Source organism: Spermophilus citellus, assembly GCF_964194105.1.
Source record: "Spermophilus citellus genome assembly, chromosome: 18".
NCBI lineage: Eukaryota > Metazoa > Chordata > Mammalia > Rodentia > Sciuridae > Spermophilus > Spermophilus citellus.
In genome coordinates this window covers 455,550-475,349 of record NC_138200.1, presented here as the reverse complement: position 1 = coordinate 475,349, position 19,800 = coordinate 455,550, and the positions used below count along the sequence as shown (strand labels likewise).

The window sequence follows — 19,800 nt, the reverse complement described above, 5'->3', positions numbered from 1 at the left end:
CCCAGGCTCCGGGGTCACGCCCCAACCGAGGGCCCCTGCCCGCCCACCCACTCCAGCACCACGCTCGGTACCTCGCTCCCACCTGAGGGCCCACACACGCCCTCGAGGGGCTCTTAGGCCCTTGCCGCTCGGGTTAGCGCCCAGTCCCCTCCCCACGGCGCAGCACTTAGGCCCTACGTTTACAGAAGGCTCCGGAGAGCGCCGCCAGTTAGCCGGACCCACCTGCTGCGCAGCGAATCCAGGCGGGCCCAAGCTGCCGGAGCAGAGCACCGCGATGGCGGCCGCTGATACGCGCGTGCGCGCGGGGCCACGCATCGGATCACCACCCCCACAATACTGTGGGCCGGCCCTCGCGGGCGGGGCGGGGCCGCTGACAGGAGCCAGCCAATCAGGATAGGGCCCCCCTGCGTCGTTTCCAATTGCGCTTTCGTCACTTCCGATACCATGGCAACCGGTAAACAAACGCCTATAGAAAAGCGCCCCCGACCCCCCCCCCACCGCCAAAACTGAGAGGCGGAGACAAAAGACTGGCAAAGAGAGACAGAAAAACCAGAGACTGGAGAGTGTCCGCCACTAGAAGAGCCTGGGTGACACACTCAGAGAAGGGACCAAGAGTCCTAGAGCCAGGGATGACACACATAGGACAAAGAAGTAGAGAGGAGACTTTTTTTGAATTCAGTTGAGAATTTTAACTCTCATAACACAATCAGGACAAAGATTAGTTCTACTGCCCCCGGGGCAGTTAATCAAACCTTCCCCACCCACATCCCCTCGCAGTAATGGATATGTAGTCCCTGGTACAGGTTCGTCTCTACAGGATGTCATATAGATGTAACTAACAGTCGATGCCTTAAAAAAAAAAAAGAAGAAAAGAAAAGAAAAACCATTTACTTGTAGGTGGGCATAATACTTTTTTTTTTTTTTTAATGTGGTGCTGAGGATGGAACCCAGTGACTTGCATGCTATGTGAGCCATCTTTCCTCTGAGCCACAACCCCAGCCCCAGCCCCAGTCTCTTTTGCGTCTGGCTCTTTTCACTGAAGGTAATTAGCTTGAGATCTTCAGTGTGTATCAATAGTTTGTTCTTTTTTACTGTTAAGTATTATTCAATAGTATACAATAATTTTAAGCATTCCTTGGCTGAAAGGCATTGGGTTTTCAATATTTTGCTACTAGAAAATACAGGTGCTATGAACATCCATACACGGGGTTTTCTGTTCAGTTTGGGCGAGATAAATGCATAAGAATGCAACCTCTAGGTTGCATATAAGTACACCAGTATTGTTAAAAAAAAAAAAATTCCCAAAGTAGCTGAACCATTTTACATTCCCACCACCAACATATGCATGACTCAGTTTCTCCACATTCTTACTGACATTTGGTGTTATCATTATTGTTCATTTTAGCCATTCTGTATGTAGTCATATCTCACTGTGGTTTTTTATTTACATTTCCCTAATGGCTAATGTTGAATGTATTTTCTTGGTTATTTGTTATCTGTATATCCTCTTCAGTACAATATCCGCTCAATTCCTTTTGCCTATTTTCTGATTTAAAAAAGAAAAAGCGGAGCTGGGATTGTGGCTCAGTGGTAGAATGCTCACCTAGCACATGTGAGGCCCTGGGTTGGATCCTCAGCACTGCATAAAAATAAATAAAGGTATTGTGTCCAACTACAACTAAAAAATACATATTAAAAAAAGAAAAAGCATTTGAGGTATATTTACATATCTAAACATAAGTTCTTTACCGCTACATTTTTTTTCAGTTTTTATTTCAGTGTTTTTAATTAGTGCATTATTATATAATATTGGAGTTCATTCTGACAGAATCGAACATGTATTGAATATAATTTGTTCCTCTTCAGTCCCCAGTACTTCCTCTTAGCCTTCCCTCCTCCCTCTCCCTGTTCCCTTTCCTCTACTTTACTGGTATCCTTTCTATTTATTTATAGTACTTTTTAACTTGGTGCTTTATAGATATACGTAAAGTGAAATTCATTACGGTATATTAATATATGAAAATAGCATAATTTTGTGGCTGGGGTTGTGGCTCAGCGGTAGAGCGCTAGCCTAGCACAGGCGAAGCCCTGGGTTGGATCCTCAGCACCCCATAAAAATAAATAAATTAATTAGTCCAACTACAACTAAAAAATAATAAATATTAAAAAATAGCATAATTTGGTCAAATTCTGATTAAAGCTGTGAAAATAGGAAGACAACTTGAAAGCATATAGGTGATTTGTGGAAAAGGTGGGGAATAGAAAAATTTAGGAGAAAGAGATTGATGACTTGTTAGGACACTTTACCCAAAGGGTATTAAGATCCTGAAATAGAATAGCAGCTTCAGGAATTGAAACTGATACCACTTATATATGTAATCATGTGTCATCATTACATATACCATGGACTGGGCAAATACTTAGCCAACATCTTAAATGATATGATCTCCTCAAACATTAGTGGGCAATAAGTTATTCTGTCTCAATTATCCCACTGTGAACTGAACTATTTCCAATAATGATTAAAAAATACATACGTTAAGCAACACTAAAGATAAATTAGTAAGACCACTCTCCATCTGCCCCGGAGAATTGGTAGTCTAATAGAAAAACTATGTATTTTGGTAACATTTTCTCCTAGTCTGTTGCCTGACTTCTGATGCCCTTAACAGGCTCTCCAGCAGAACAAAGAATTTAAACTTAGATGACATCCAATTCAGCAAATTTTCCTTTTACGGATCATGCTTTTGGTGTCGATTTTAACAACTCTTTGTCTACTCCCTAAGTCTTAAAGGATTCCTCCTATATTTTTCCTAAAAACTTTACAATAGTTTTACCTTTTGCATTTAAGTCCACCACTAATTTCATTTTTGAGTAAGACGTGGGGTTTATGTTGAGGTCCTTTTTCCAGTATAGTTGTTGAGGTGTCTCGTTCTCTGACACCAATGAATGGTCTGTTCCAAAACCAACAATTCTGCAACACTAACTGGGTGTCCAAGTGTTCAATCCTTTTCAGATACTCTACCCAGAATCACTGCAAACTGGAAAGTAAAGCCTCAGTCCTGTTTCAGACACCACAAGCTATCTACCTCCCACCTTTATTTTTTTTTTTGGGGGGGGGTTACTGGAGATTTAAGCAAGGGGCACTTCAACACTGAGCCACATCCCAGCCCTTTTTAATCTTTTATTTTGAGGCAGGGTCTTGCCGAGTTGCTTAGGATCTCACTAAATTACTGAGGCTGGCCTTGAACTTGTGATCGTCCTGCATCAGCCTTCCAAGTCACTGGGATTATAGGCATGAGCCACTGCGCACAGCTACAGGCTACCCACACTTGTGCTAGGGGGCCTCTTGGTCCCCACCTCAGGTTCAATTAAGTTGTTAGAACTCACAGAACACAGGAGAACCATCATACTTACCAGTTTATTACAAAGGGTACAGCTAAATGGAAGAAATACCCAGGAAAAGGTTTGGCTGATGTGGCCCTCAGGGCACAAGACACTCAGAGCACACACTGTGTTCACCAACCTAGAAGCTCTCTGAGTCTCACGGGGCTTCAAATTCTCACTGACTTTCTCACAACCAACACCCATCCCGATACAAGGTAGGCCACCCACCTGAGACATCTCACTAGCACAAACTTCAGTGCAGTTGAAAGGGCTCCTTTCGTACAAGATACTCCCATGAGGAAATGCCAATGCCATCAGCTCTGTGTCAGCCAACAGGGACAAAGACAAGATATGTCTCTCTTTACCACCAATATCCAGGTGCTCTAGCACCACTAGGTGAAAAGGCTAGCACATCTTCAAATAGTTTTGTTTCTTTGTCAAAAAACCTGCTGGAGTCAGGCACAGTGGTGCATCCCTACAATCCCAGAACTCAGGAGGCAGAGGCTGGAGGATCAGTTCAAGGCCAGATTGGCAAGCCCTGTCTCTAAATAAGAAGTTAAAACAGCTAAGGATGTAGTTCAGTGGTATAGTGCATCCCTAGTATGTGAGAAGCCCTGGGTTCAAGTCCCAGTAGTTTTAAAAAAAATGCTGTGTGGGAGACCAACTTTGCACGTGACTGAGTCATACTCCCCGGCTGGGTGCTGAGGCGCTCAGTCACAGAAATGTGGCAGGGCTTTCCCCATCCTTCTTGGGTTCGAGGGTTGGTGTCTCGGGCATGGGTGTGTCTTGCGATAGCCCCATGGGTGGAGCTACACTCCCCTGTTCCTTTGTGATATAACCCCTTGCCCTGTTTAGGGTAGAATCTTCCAGGGAAGTGCCTTGTGTGTGTCCCCTTCTCTTACTGTGCCCTTGGGTGTGGCCTACCCAGGTGTCAGTCAACCTGCTGACAGTGGACATCATGAAGATAGACTCAGCCCCCTGAAACCTGACCCCTTGCCTCATTTGAATAGCTTCTCCTCAATAAAAGGGTCACACGTGCTCTCGCGCTCACTCTCTCTCTCTCTCTCTTTCTGCGGACCCTTAAGGTCAGAGGAGCCGTCACAGTGACCCCAAAGAAAAAGGTATTTGTGTCTATTGTGTGGTTATTTCGTGCAGCCCAGTCAGCCCAGTTTAACTGTAGTGACCCCTGAGCCTTTTAGTCGCGAGAACAGAAACCCGGCAATGCTGGGAGTATATCTGTAGGTCTATTCCTGGATTCCCTATTCTTTGTTTTCATACAATTTCATACCATTTCTTTTTCTTTAATTGTGGTTGGGATTCCTGTATATGCTTTCTAAGTCAGGAATTTACTATTTAAATGAGCACTATTAACCATCAGGCACGTTGTTTTCTTTTGTAAACAAAAGGCCTAAATGCACACATGGAAACACATATGTATACACACACAACGTTAACCCTAAACATGCTTCACACACAAGCCCCGTGAGGACAGATTTCCCCCTTTAAATAGATAGCTCGGATACTACACGTTTGTCTGTGCTATGTGCTTTCCTTCACATTATGAGCACTTTAAATCTTGCAACAAAATGCTAACAATGACAGCTGATAAAGGCTACTAGGAAAAAAAATCAGATCCACAACATCCACAGGTGGGATGGCAAGCTGACTCCTGCCTTCTGCCCCCAGAGAGCTCAATGTTAACTGTAACCATCCAGAACCCCTCTCCCTGGTCCTCAAATGGATGACTCACTGGTCACTCAACCCCTCCTCCTGGTGCCACTGCTTCTTCAAATCCAAGACACAACTGAGGGAAAGACATTTTATGCGCTAGTAAGAGAAAAGCCTGCTAATTTAAATCATCAAGTCACTGACTAACCTCATTTCAGAAATGTTAAAATGTCAGACAAACACATTTAGAAAAAATTAAATGGGTTGGGTCCTCAGGGTTCCATATTGGGATGAACTTCTAAAATTTACAATGGGGTTCTGTCCCAACAAACCCACAGCAAGTTGACAATGTTATCAGTTAATAATGCCTTCACTACACTCCAGAAACACCACAGCTCAGAACACTTACATCTGATGACTGGGCAGTCATTTTGTGGTACAGATTTTCTCAGAGCAGAGAAAATAATAACCTGAAGCCATCAGTATAAAAGTGGGCCTTCCACAACTCAGTCTTAACATGGTTGCAACTCTGCAGCACAGAATCACAATGCCTAACTAGAAATACGTACCACGGAAACAAAGAACTGAAGGTGGATGTTTCTTTCTCCTTTGGTGGAGGTTTCTTTCTCGTTTTTTCCCTCTAACAAACTCTGCTTGCTGCCATCTTGCTTGCTCAACTGCTGTGGTGAGAAGCTGGGGAGGGAGGAGGAATCTGGGCTGCTGAGCAGGAAAGTCTTAAAAACCAAAGTCTCACTACAGGAATGATCCTAAGAACAAAAGGCTGGGCTCAGACTTTGGAAGAGAAACTCTTCTGGGCAAGCCTGCATAATAAACCTGAGTTCTTTCACTCTCTGCCATGTGGGGCTTTCCGGTTCTGTTTTCCACAACAATTTAACACAAAGCCAATGTCACAATGAAGCTTTGGATTAAACACTGTGCTGACTGTGAAGACCACTCAGCTGGCTGAGCTTGCACTTGTGTCTCGTTTTTCTAGAAATGTTAGAAGCCTGAATGTGGGTTTGTAATGGGCCTGAAGGTTTGCCTCCAGAACTCTCACTTGGGTGGCCTAGGTGCACTGTCCAGCATAGAAAAGTGACTAGACAACTGCAGCTGGACAACCTGGAATGCACAAGCACCAGGTTAACCACTACTACTTAGGGCAGAAGAGGTAAAACAAAAAGTCACTGTGACAATTTCACCTGGGGGACACCAGGGATTGAACTTGGGCGCACTCAACCACTGAGCCCAGCCCTATTTGTATATGATCTACAGACAGGATCTCACTGAGTGGTTTAGGGCCTTCGCCATTGCTGAGGCTGGCTTTGAACTCACAATCTTCCTGTCTCCCAAGTAGCTGGGATTACAGACGTGCACCACCACAGCTGGCTCACTTGTTTTTTTTTTTTTTTTAATATTTAATGTATCCACTAGGAAATGTGAAGTTACACAGGCAGCTTACACTGAACTATTAGACAAAGCTACCAGGAAGATGAGTTCTCTGGCAGCTTTCTCACACAAAGTGTAGTTATTTCCATCTTCAGTACAAGTTAAAGTGAGCATCATCTTAAGAGGTTTGTCCAGATTATAACTCCATACTGCCTAATTCCAAAATAATTTCTTGCAACACAAGAATTTCAGCAAGACATTAGTGAAACCTCAAACCTACTATGTGAGTGAGTCTTCTGATGCAAAGAAAGAAGTTCCAGTTTAAATGCTTCCTACATTCTTTCCATTCATAGACTTTTTGTTTTATGGCAGGGGATTAAACTCTAGGCCAAGAGTTTAATAAGGGGCAAGCCCTCTGCTATTCGGCCACATTCCCAGCCCTGGGTTTTGATTTTTTTAGAAATAGTTTTTGAATAAGCATTTGCACATCACGTTATACCAGGAAGAAATGCAGTGAAAAGTCCGTCTCCCCTGGTTTTCCTGTCCCTTCTCTCAATTCACTATGATGTGTTGGATGGAAATTTAGCAAAAATTAAATCTTCCCTGATGGTTTTTACATATCTGCCATAGTTCCAAGGTCTCTCTCCAACAGTGGCAAAGTGTTCTCCTAGCTTCTTACAAAGAGACACTGTTTCAAGGGTTTCTGTTCCAAAGAGCAAATGAGCTACTTTATTTTCAAAGAGCTATTCCTCTGCATGATGTTCCTGACAGTAAAAAGAACCTGCCACCAGCATCCAGTGAGCCCCCACGGTGCCACCCAGTGTACCAGTTCTGCTCTAGAGATTGTTCCAGGTGGACACACTGGTAAGAGGTCTCTTGAGCATGTCTTCTCAGAAGCTTTGCCACACTGATTACACTCAGAGCTTATTGCCAGTATGAGTCCTCTAGTGCTGGGTGGGCTAGCAAGGTTCCTGAAAGGTTTCTAACACTGGTTATAGCCAGAGGGCTTCTCACAGGTATGAATCGTATGAATCCCCTGGGCCTGATGAGGCAGGTACTCTCAATGAACGTTTTCCCACATTCTCCCCACTAGTAGGGTTTCTCTCCACTCTGGATTCTGTGATGCGCCATGGGTGGACACTGCAGATGAAGGATTTCCTGCATTCCACATACTTCTATGGTTCTTCCCCAGTGAGAACCCCGTATAATAAGGTCTGAATCATCAATGAAGGCCTTCCTACACTCAGTCACACAGAGGGCTTCTCTCCTGTGCGAATTCTCAGGCGGACACACTGGAAAGGACTTGTCAATGCTCATTACATTTACAGTTTTTCTCCAGGATGAGATCTGTGATATAAAACAAGAGTGGTGGCTGGAGGACTTCCCACACTGGACACTTTCATAGGGCTTGTCTCCCATGTGTATCCTCTGCCATGGGAGAAGGCAGAGCTATCACAGAAGGTTTTCCCACCTTCACAGCAGTTACAGGGCTTCACTCCCTTGTGATTTCTTTGATGCAAATCGACTTGTAGGTCTTGGAGATTTTCCACAGTCATAAGTATAAGGACTCTCCACTATGAGTCCTCTGCTGCCAAACGAGATCAATAACTAAAGGACTGTGGGCAGCCAGTCTGAATGAATTCACATACTCCTTCCCATGAGGCTCTGTTGGTCACTTTTGAAGTGACCTGGATGTTGCCCCGGTCCTCACAGTAGCAGAATATGTCTTCAGATGTAGGCATATAGCCCCATGGATTGAGCTACGCTCACCTGTTCCTTTGTGATATTACCCCTTGCCCTATTTGGGATGGATAGACTTTGTGTGTCCCCTTCTCTTGCTCTGCCTTGTGTGGCCTTCCTAGATGTCAGTCAACCTGCTGACAGCAGACATCATGAAGCTAGACTCAACCCCTTCAAACCTGACCCCTTGCCTCATTTCAGTGGCTTCTCCTCAATAAAAGGGTTCAGTGCGTGCGCTCGCTCTCTCTTTCTGCAGACCCTTAAGGTCAGAGGAGCCGTCACAGGACCCCCAAAGAAAAAGGTATCTCTGTCTCTTGTGTGATTATTTTGTGCAGCCCAGTTCCCCTGGAGTGACCCTGAGTGTTTTAGTCATGAGGAACGCGGCAAAGGACCACCTATTCATCATAGACAAGGTGTTCAATCCACAGTTCTTCCTCTTTATTTTATTTTTTTTTTAAGAATTTTAATATTTATTTTTTGGTTATCGGCGGACACAACATCTTTGTATGTGGTGCTGAGGATCGAACCCGGGCCGCACACATGCCAGGCAAGCGCGCTACCGCTTGAGCCACATCCCAGCCCTCTTCCTCTTTATCATGTATATTACATTTCCCTAGAATGTTTGAAAAAAAATCTATACATGTGCACACATATCTCACCAAAATAAGAAATTAGCCAGGCATACATAGATATTTTTTTTTTCTTTTCAGAATGGACCTGTGGAGTGAGATGACAATATGAAGGTAGATGAAGGACAGGGCCATTTGTAGAGAAAAATGACTTCTTTTCTCTTTTAAATGGAGATATAAAATACAGTACTTTCTACTGAGTCTTTAAATGTGTCTCCAACAGTGTCCTGACCTGAGAACACCTGCACACCAGGGCAACCACAGACGTCATGATGGAAAGCACCCCACCTCCTGGCAGGGAATCACCCAATCTCCATTTCATACTGACTCATTTGCTCTGGACTCCAGGTGAGCAGGAGCACACCATCTGCATCCTGCTGTGTGGGGCTTGAGTCATTTAGCAGTAGTTCTCCGTATTGTCTGTGTTGCTGGAGTGTACCAAACACTTAAGAAATCAACACTGATTCTTCTCAAACTCTTTCAAAAAATTAGGGAACACTTTCTAGTTCATTCCAGAAAGCCAACACACATATCCCATGAAACTGGAAACCAAATCAAACTAACACATAAGGGGGTAGGAAAAAACCAATATCCCTTTATGAATATTAATGAAAAAAAAAAAAAAAACCTCGACAAAATACTAGCAAACTGAACAGTGTATTAGAGGGATGATATGCCACAACCAAATACTCACTTCTGGAATGCACGAATGGTTCAAATATACAAATTAATCAACACATAATAGAATACAAAAAAAAATATCATTCCAAATAGTGTAGAATATGCACAGGATAAATCCAACAACGTTAAAAAAAAAATTCAAACACACACACAACAAAAGAGAAAAGAAAAGCAAAGAAATACCATTCAGCAAAACAGGCATAGAAGAAAACTACCTCAACATGTAAAAGGCCACAGAGGACATATCCACACTGAAAAATGCTCAACTGTGCAAGATGGGCATTTTTCCTCTAAGACCAGAAAAAGACACCATGCCTGCCTTCATCACTTCTAGCCAAGCTGGGAACAGGTAAACATCTGTCATCCTAGCAACTTGGGAGGCTGACGCAGGAGGATTACAAGGTTGAGGCCAGCCTGGGCACCTTAGTGAGACCCAGTCTCAAAACAAAATACAGAGCAACTTGGGTTCAATCCCCAGTACCACACAGGAAAAAAAAAAAAAAAAACCCAGAAGAAAGTTCTGTCCAGAACAATGAAACAAGAAATAAAATGCATTCTTACTGAAAGAAAAGAAGCAAAATCCCAGACAACACCAGACTTAATGATGACTCAATTTATGATTCTTCAAGTTTTATGAAAGTGGAAAAGAGATACACATTCAGTGGAAACAACACTTTCAACTTTTACCTCTCCCCAGCCAGCAGCATTCTCATACTCTTGCAGTGCTGGGCAGCAGCAGTGATCCACAGCTCCCTCAAGAGTATGAGAGAGACAACCGATACTCCACACTTTATGAAATGTATTTTCAGCTTAGGATAGTTCAATGGGATGTAACTGCATCATAAATCAAAGGGCACCTGTACCTCTACCCACAGATGACAGTTTTATGAATAGAAAACACCAAGCTGGGAGCAGTGGCACACACCTGTAATCCCAGGAGCCGAGGAGGCTGAGGCAGGAGGATCCCAAGTTCAAAGCCAGACTCAGCAACTTAGTGAAGCCCAAAGCAACCAAGCAAGACTCTGTCTCTGTTTTATATAATATATATAAAAAGGGCTGGGATGTGGCTCAGTGGTTCAAGTGCCCCTGGGTTCAATCCCTGTTACAAAAAAGAAAAAGAAAACACTAAGGATCATCCACACAGAACCTGTTAGAACCAATGAGCAAACTTGGACATGCTGAAGAACTCAAAACCAACACAGAAAAATCAGTTTCATTTCTATACACTAACAATGAACAATCCAGAAAGGAAATTAAAGAACAGCTGCACCTACAGTAGTAGCACTGTAACCAAGGAGGTAGGACTTATGTACTGAAAACTATAAAAAGGCGTTGACTGAAATTGAAGAAAATACAAATACTGTAAAGACAACCCTTTTGTGAACTGGAAGACAATACTGTTGTGAATACTGCCCATTGTAACCTGCAGATTCCAGGTAATTCCTATTGAAACAATATGTTTTGCAGAAATAGTAAAGTCCAACTTAAAATTCATATGCAATCCCAAGGGACACGAAACATCCAAAACAATCTTGAAGAATGCAAAAACAGAACAACAGCAACAAAAGCACAGCTGAGGTTTCACACTTCCTGATTTCAAAACTTTAAAAGTGACAGTGATCAAAACAGCATGGTACTGGCAAAAAGGCACACAGACAAACAGAACAAAGAGAGCATGGAAACAAGCCAAGGCAGGTATGGTTACATGAAAATGACTTTGTTGGTTTGTTTGGGTAGCAGGGATTGAATCCAGGGGCAAGAACTCTACTGCTGAGCTATATCACCAGCCCTTTTTGAGACAAGGTCTGGCTAAGTTACCCAGGCTGGCCTGAATCAGATCCTCCCTCCTCAGCATCCTGAGTAGCTGGGAATCCACAGTGGCAGGCAGTTAAATGACTTTGGACAAAGGTCTAACACCATACTACAGGAAAGTGCAGCCTTTCAACAAGTGGTGCTAGGAAAACTGGATATCCACATGCAAAGGAATGAAGTTGACCCTTTCTTTCCACTATATACAAAATCCACTCAAAATGGATCATAGTTTTATGCAAAGCTATAAAAATTATAGAAAAAAAATTGGAAAAATCCTTGATACCAAAAAAGAAGTATCCATAAAAGAAAAAATGAGGGCTGGGGATGTGGCTCAAGTGGTAGCGCACCCGCCTGGCATGCGCAAGGCGCTGGGTTTGATCCTCAGCACCACATACAAATAAAGATGTTATGTCCGCCGAAAACTAAAAAATAAATATTAAAAAATTCTCTCCCTCTCTCTCTCTCTCTCTCTCTCTCTAAAGAAAGAAAAAGAAAAAATGAGGGCTGGGGGCTGGGGACATAGTTCAGTTGACAGAGTACTTGCCTCACATGTACAAGACCCTGGCTTCATCCCCAGCACCACACACACACACACACACACACACACACACACACACACAAAGACAACCTAGACCTCATCAAAAGTAAAACTTTAAGCTGAATACAGTAGTGCTGGATATCCACATGCAAAGGAATGAAGTTGACCCTTTCTTTCCACTATATACAAAATCCACTCAAAATGGATCATAGTTTTATGCAAAACTATAAAAATTATAGAAAAAAATTGGAAAAATCCTTTGATATGCACACCTATAATCCAAGCAGCTCAGGAGACTGAGGCACAAGTTCCAAGACAGCCTTGGCAACTAAATGAGACTCTAAGCAACTTAGGGAGACCCTATCTCAAAAGAAAAAATAAATAAATTGAAAAAGGGCTTGGGATGTGCCTCACTGGTTAAGTGCCCTGAGTTCAATCCCTGGTACCAAAAAAAAAAAAAAAAAAGAAAAAGAAAAAAAGAAAAGAAAACTTTGGCCAGATGCAGTGGTGCATGCCTGTAATCCCAGCAATTTAGGAGGCTGAGGCAGGAGGATTATAATTTCTAGGCCAGCATAGGAAATTTAGTAAGACTGTCTCAAATTTTTAAAAAAAGATCTGGGAGTGTAGCTCAGTGATATACTGCTTACCTAGCACATAACAGTTCTTGGGTTCAATCCCCCATAACACAGGGAGAAAAAAAAAAAACTTTTGGAACAAGGACCCAGAGAATGTAAAACAAATTACAGACTGGGAGAAAATATTTGAGAAAATATCACATACCTGACAAAGTACATATGTGGCATGTAAAGAACATCAAAACTTGGGGCTGGGGTTGTGGCTCAGCGGTACAGCACTCGCCTAGCAGGTTCAAGGCACTGGGTTTGAGCCTCAGCACCACATAAAAACAAACAAATAAATAAATAAATAATTCAGTCCTTAAAAAAAAAAAAAAAGAGCATCAAAACTCAAAATAGACCTCTCAATCTGCTAGTTCTGAATGTAGTAAGGACTGATAGCTACACCCATGCTAAAGATATTCAGACTTTACCTTTTTCTTCATCATTTCCTAAAGAACAAAATAAAACAACTACTTATCTAGCACTCATACTCTTAGGTGTTGTAAGGAATCTAGAGAGAATTACAGTAAATGAGAGTATGGGTATAGATGATGAGCAACACTACACCTTTTCATGGAAGGAACACGTCTTCATTCATGGGCACTGAAGGTTGTGGGTTTGTAGGTGGTTCTGGAACCAATCTCCCATGGATGACTACAGCTAAAACACAAAGAGCCAGTTAGAAAATGAGCAAAAGACATGCCAATCGTTTTATCACCGAGACCATGCATGGTAAACAGGCACGTAAAGAGATGTTTATGATTGTTACTCATTGGGAAACACTGATTAAAAGCACCACAACACACACCTATCAAATAGCTAAATTAAAATACAGTATCACACCAAATGCCAGTGAGTATTCCAGGAGATGGGAACACAAAATGGTAGAGCCACTCTGGAAATAATTTGACAATGTCTGTTCTTTTTCCTTTTTCCCCTTGGAATTGTGACTGAACTCAGGGGCATTCTACCACTGAGCTACATGCTTAGTCTCTTTTTATTTTTTGTTTTTTCTTTTAAACAAGGTCTCACTAAGTTGCTAATGGTCTCACTAAGTTGCTGAGGCTGATCTCAAACTTGCAATCATTCTCCCCCAGACTCCCGCGTCACTGGGATTAAGGTGTGCACTATCACACCCAACTTTGGCAGTTTCTTATACAACAAAAAACCCAACATAGCCAGGCACAGTAGCGCACTCCTGTAATCCCAGAGATTTAGAATGCTGAGACAGGAGGTCTGTGAGTTCAAGGCCAGTCCTAGCAATTTATTAAGACCCTGACTCAAAATTTTCAATAAAATAAAATAAAAAGGGTTGAGGATATAAATCAGTGATAGAGTGCCCCTGAGTTCAATCCCTATTACCACAAAATAATGAAATAAAAGTCAACTTACTATATGACACAGTAACCACACTCCTAGGCAAATATCCTAGGGAAGTGAAGACTTATGAAGGGTCACACAAAATCCCGTATACTAATGTTACAGGTGCTTTATTCACAGCAGTCAAAAACTGAAAAGTACCATGTGCCTTGGTCTGGATATATCCTTTCCAAAATTCATGTGCTGGAAACACTCCCCAGTGCAGTGTTAGGAGATGAGACCTTGGGGAAGTGTTGAGGGCTCTCATAAATGGTTTAACACCACTATGAAAAGGACTTGCAGGGATGGGTTTGCTCTCTTGCTCTTCTGCCACTTGAGGACACAGAATTTGTCCTCCCTTGCCCTTTCACTTTCACCATGTGAGAACACATGATAAAATGCCAGTTTCTTGTTCAACCTTGGGAACTTTGAGTGGTAAATTTCTCTTCCTTACAAATCACCCAGTCTCAGATATCCTGTTTTAGCAGCACAAGACACAAAAACACCATGGATTACTATTCATCAGTTAAAAAAAAAAAAAAAAAGGAACTATTGATACACAAAACTTGGAGAGGCTTGAAGGAAACTGTGTGGGGAGCCACTCTGAATGATTCGCACCTTCCATCCTGGAGCGGAGAGGCTTTGACTGGTCACTACATCTTGTATGACCTGGACATTCCAGGAAGTTTGACGGCATGTCTTCAGATGTAGGCATGCTGCCCCACGGATTGAGCTACACTCATCTACACTCATTCCTTTGTAATACTAACACTTTGCCCTGTTTGGGATAGAATGTTCCATGGAAATGTCTTTTGTGTGTCCCTTTCACTTACTATGCCTTTCCTAGATGTCAGTCAATCTGCTGACAGCAGACACCATGAAGCTAGACTCAACCCCCTGAAACCTGACCCCTTGCCTCATTTGAATGGCTTCTCCTCAATAAAAGGGTTCAGCGCACGCGCTCTTTCTGCGGACACTTAAGGTTAGAGGAGCCATCACAGGACCCAAATAAAAAGGTATCTCTGTCTCCTGTGTGGTTATTTCATGCAGCCCAGTTCACCTGGAATGACCCTGAGTGTTTTAGTAGCGAGGAACACAGAAACTGTGGTCAATGCAAGAGACCAAATTCAAAACAACACAAGCTTCATGACTCCATTTATATAACATTTGTTAAATAACACAATTACAGACATGGAGATCAGATCAGTCGTTGCCAGAAGCACAGGATGAGAATAGGGCATCTTGTAATGAGGTACAGTCAGGATCTCAATTTTCTTGGTAATTTACTGAAACCTGAATAAGCTAAGTTGTACAAAAAATGTTAATTTCCTGGTTTTGATACTGTCCTGCAATGATGCAAATGTTCACAATGCAAAGGCTAGGTGAAAGGTACAGAGTATCTTCTGGTACATGTGTTTGTACCTTCTTGGGAATCTATTAATTATATCAAAATAAACAAAAACAACACAATGATGCAAAAGTCTTGAAAAGACTTGGTTCAAATATAGTATATTAGGGACAACTGAGAAATCTGAAAAGAGATGAGTTATCAGCTAACAATTAATACTCCAGACAGTGGTTCACACCTGTAATACCAGTGGCTTTGGAGGCTGAGGCTAGAGGATCATGAATTCAAAGCCAGCCTCAGCAAAAGCACTGTGCTAAGCAACTCAGACCCTGTCTCTAAATAAAGTACAAAATAGGGCTGGGGATGTGGCTCAGTGGTCGAATGCCCCTGAGTTCAATCCCCCGTATACACACACAAAATAAAATTAATCCTCATTTCTTAGATGTGATAACATTATTGTGGTTTTGCAGTCCTTATCCTTAGAACATATGTCCTGAAATATTGTATTTATTTTCAAATAGTTATACACAAACACTAACAAAATATACACTTAATATAAATACAACATACAAATATACATTCATATAAAGTATAAAAATACATGCCTACACAAATACACATGTATGTACTCTTATATACATGCAATACATACTTATACATGTACACACAAAAAACACAAAGCATACACAGAAACATATATACGTATGTACACACAAATACATAAAGACACATATGCTGCACTTAAGGCACATATTATGAACACACATTAACTGTGTTACCTATTATATGTATTCATTGCTAAATCTAAATGGTGGGTGATGGGTGTTCATTACCCTTTCTCAAACTTTTCTGTTACAATATTTCAGAAACTTGTCAAAATAGAAACCAGGTAGGGAACATGTAAATGCTCCCTGGAGTCATGACATCAAGGATCAGCATTCATAACAACCTAGTGGGAAAAAGTTTAACAACAGCTTCCTCAATGGGTGCCCAGGAGATGGCTCAAGTATTCTAGGGGGAGGCTAAGGTCTGGCCAGAAGCTGCAGGAAAACCAAGGAGTTCTCAGCTCAGCAATGCTAGCCCCTCAAGTTCTTTGTACAATAGGTTTTAATGCAGCAGAGAACAGAAAGGCTAAGAAGGTGTGCCTCTAAGAACTAGGACTGGTGAGGGCAGAGTTGATCCAACCACTCACAGATTTCCCTGATCACCTCTGGAATCTCCTAGACTTGGGTTCAATCCCCAGTCACAAACCAAAACCCTCACACTTGTTGAGTACTGTTTCATCAGACCTTACCTCCAATTACATATATATGCAGGCCACCATGTAAATGTGCTTCCTTTACCGCCTAGATTAAACAAGATTGAAAATCACGCCTAGAAATCCCTTACCTGTTTTACAAAGACAGTGTTCTAGATGTCACCTAAATCATTGCTGGAAGTGCGGAAAAACTGAAAACTTCCAACATGGTCATCAATAGGGAGGGCAACAAATAAGCATGTTATCTTTGCAAGGTGGAACACTACATAGTGGTGAAACCTGTACTGCTGAAAGCTTCGACTAGTACTGCAGAGTTGGTGAGAGAAGCAACCCACAAAGATTCAAATCACACCAAGCACACCAACTCCAAACACCCACACAAGCCACACTCCACAGTGCTTGAAGTGGCAGATGTTATAAAGGCAAAGATTCTCACAAAGGCCTGAGTACACTAGGTACATGTTGCTGGCAGCATCACACACCTCTGTGATCTCATTATCTAGAAAAGGGTTGGTTCCCTGTGGTCACAGAGCTGGCTCTTTATCATTCACTCAACCAAAGTTTACTCAACACTTACTGTGTGCCAAGCACTGTTCTCAGCACTGATGTTACCACAGTGGATCTGACAGGTGCACTCTAGTGGAGGAACCAAGTAGGGAACAAGTGAAGAATCTGTTAGTATCACTATGCAAACTCAGGATGCACCCAGACCTGGATCAATCTTTTGAGTTAGGGACGGTATCCCTGGCTCCCAATCTCTATCAACAGCCCACAACTCAGAAACCAAGCAAAGTCAGGAATGCACTGCACAAGAAGGTAGAAAGGACTAAGGCAAGTTCTGTCTGAGTATGAACTGTCATCAGGCAGCAAACAGTTCTTAGGCCAGCAGCTCCAGTCCTGTAGCTTATGAGCATTCTGGCTGTTACTGAATGGAAGAAGCCTTGAGGAGTTTGAAGGAGAGGAGGGATGTGATTTAACAGGCTCCCACTGGCTCCTAGAGAACAGATCATGTGAAAGACAAAGGCATAAGGAAAGAAGCAGACAGGAGGTTCCCATAGCAGGAAGAAAGGATGTGCTAAAGTGGCTGAATTCTGAAAATTTCTTATAGGTAGAGGAACAGGATTTCAAAAGATGATGTGGGATAATTAAGATAGCAAGCAGAAGGAGTCACCATTTACACAGACTACCAGGACCAGACGTCCTCAAGGACCTGAGCGAGAACCCCAAAGCCTGAGATGACTGACCCCAGGAGTCGGCTTCCCGGCATCAGAGACAGGGAAAAGAATTAGTTCCCAGCAGCGAAGGGTGAAAGCCCGGCTGGGAGACTTCACAGTGGGCAGGAAGAGGACAGAGGCATTCGCACACACTGCCAACCGCGCAGAGAGGGAAGGTAGGGCAAGTGGGGGGAGCGCAGGGGAGAGGAGGCAGATACGGGGCTGCTGAGGAGGACGACCGACCACGGGAAAGCTCCCTGGGAGTGCACACGGGAAACAGGACAGGTTGCTCGAGCCCGAGCCCTGGGAGCGAGACACGCGGGGCTGGGGAGGCGTGCGCCCGGCCGAGGAGGGATCTGCGCCAAACAGTCGACCCCACAGGAGGGAGAAGGAGGGTCTACCCACGGAAGCCGGCCAGAGGCCCCGTCCCCGCACAGCCCGGCCCCCCCGGCCGCGCCCCCAGCCCCGACCCGCCTCAAGAGGGTCGCTGCGCCCTCAGGGACAGGCGCGCCGCCGCGCGGCCACCGTCCGGCTCCGCCGCTCCCGACCTCGGAGCGCCCCCATACCCAATCTAGGGCTTCGCTCCGCGGTCCCGGGGGTCGAAGAACCCAGTCCTGAAAGGCCGAGAAGGGGCCGCGAGACCGCGAGACCGCGAGAAGGCGGACTCACCTCCAGCCCCCAACGCCCACGTCGGCGCGCTCCGCACAGTGCGCATGTGCACGCTCAGGCGCACAAGCCCCACCCCACTCCCCAACCCACCCGGGAGGTTTCCCGGAAGCGACGCACGCCGGGGGCGGGTGGCCGCCGGAAGTCGGGCGCGAGATCTAGTTCGCCGTGGGCGCTGGGAAGCAACGCAGCGTTTTCTAGGCGGTGGCGAGCGTCGTGGCTTTCACCCTCACCCCTGCTGTGTTTCCACGCACCAAAGGGTGCCGGAATGTACGCTCGGACCACGGACGGCACCTGTCGGCCCGCGTTGAGCGGCACGCCCCCTGCCACCTGGAAGCCCCGGTGCGCGCCCGCCTCCCTACCTGCTGAGCAGATTGAGGACCCATGCCCCCCGCCGTGGCCGCGTCCCTATCCATGCTGCTGTTTTGTGTCTACCTTTTTTTTTCCCCTCCACCTTCCGCATCTGACCCCAAAGTTATCTGCTTTTTGAGGCATTATGATTAGTCGTGGCCCATCCTCTGCCGGGTGCCCGACACTGGGGCCCTCACACTCCCAGTTGGCCAGGCTGCAATCTGTGGCGGTCCATAAAAATTACGAAATTCGTTAAATACAATAAAGTAGACTTTGGGCTGGGGAGGTGGCTCAAGCGGTAGCGCGCTCGCCTGGCATGCGTGCGGCGGGGTTCCATCCTCAGCACCACATACGAAGAAAGATGTTGTGTCCGCCGAAAACTAAAAAATAAATATTAACAAAAGTCTATCTTTAAGTAAATAAATAAATAAAGTAGACTTTATTCATCCAGGGCTACTATAGGAGGGCTTTGTGGAAAGACTTTACAGCGTGGACTCAACCCCAACTCCAACAAAGTCAAGTAAAGATTTAAAGAATAAGATGGGGATCAGTAAAATAAAAATTACTAAAAGGATACATGATAGATAACAGGCGACCCTTGCTACACCAACTCCACAGGACTCTGGATGAAGGTAGGCCAAAGTTACAGGGATTCAAAGATGAAGGATGAAAAATTCAAATATCAAAAAAGTTCAAATACAGAATGGGGTATTTTTGCTAAATTGACTCAGGACTCCGGCTCAAAGTAGATCCTACAAGATCAGGAGGGAAGGCCAAGGTTAGACCTTACAGAGCAGAAAGCCCAGAACTGGACAGAACACAGGTGAAGCAGAGTCTGTCGGTGTATTTTTCTAAATATGAGTGATGCTATAATACATATGCACACCTCTAGAGAACACAATTCAGCCAGGTCCCTTCTTCCTACATGGTTGCCCACCCACAGGCAGAGTCCCTGGGAAACAGCACCACTATTTCATGATCCTAGAGGAGTTAGGTAAGGTGCTGACAGGCCTCCACCCCCATGTAGATCACTACCTTCAAATGTGTGGGTCCTGTTTCTCCAAATGCCTTCCCAGGGCTGTTCTCTTCCTTTCTGCCCACTCCCTTGCCTCTACCACCTACCTATTCTCCCCTTACTCACCCCAG

General features: G+C 44.0%; 1 protein-coding gene across 11 annotated transcripts in view; it reads right to left on the bottom strand.

The window, feature by feature from the left end:
- Window positions 1–18,225, bottom strand: part of ZSCAN18 (zinc finger and SCAN domain containing 18) — a 28,216-nt gene extending 9,991 nt beyond the window's left edge. For 3 of the 11 annotated variants that reach the window (XM_081275386.1, XM_081275390.1, XM_081275389.1), the window contains exon 1: window positions 223–319. Coding sequence is in view for 2 of the 11 variants with exons in the window: in XM_081275384.1 (XP_081131510.1) it covers window positions 12,622–12,644 (23 nt within the window). In the remaining 9 variants the exon portion in view is untranslated. Of the gene's footprint in view, window positions 1–222; window positions 361–12,621; window positions 12,710–13,025; window positions 13,050–18,203 lie in introns of those variants that run through there. The other 8 variants (XM_081275382.1, XM_081275385.1, XM_081275388.1 and 5 more) reach the window with 8 other exon arrangements.
- Window positions 18,226–19,800: the final 1,575 nt, after the last annotated feature.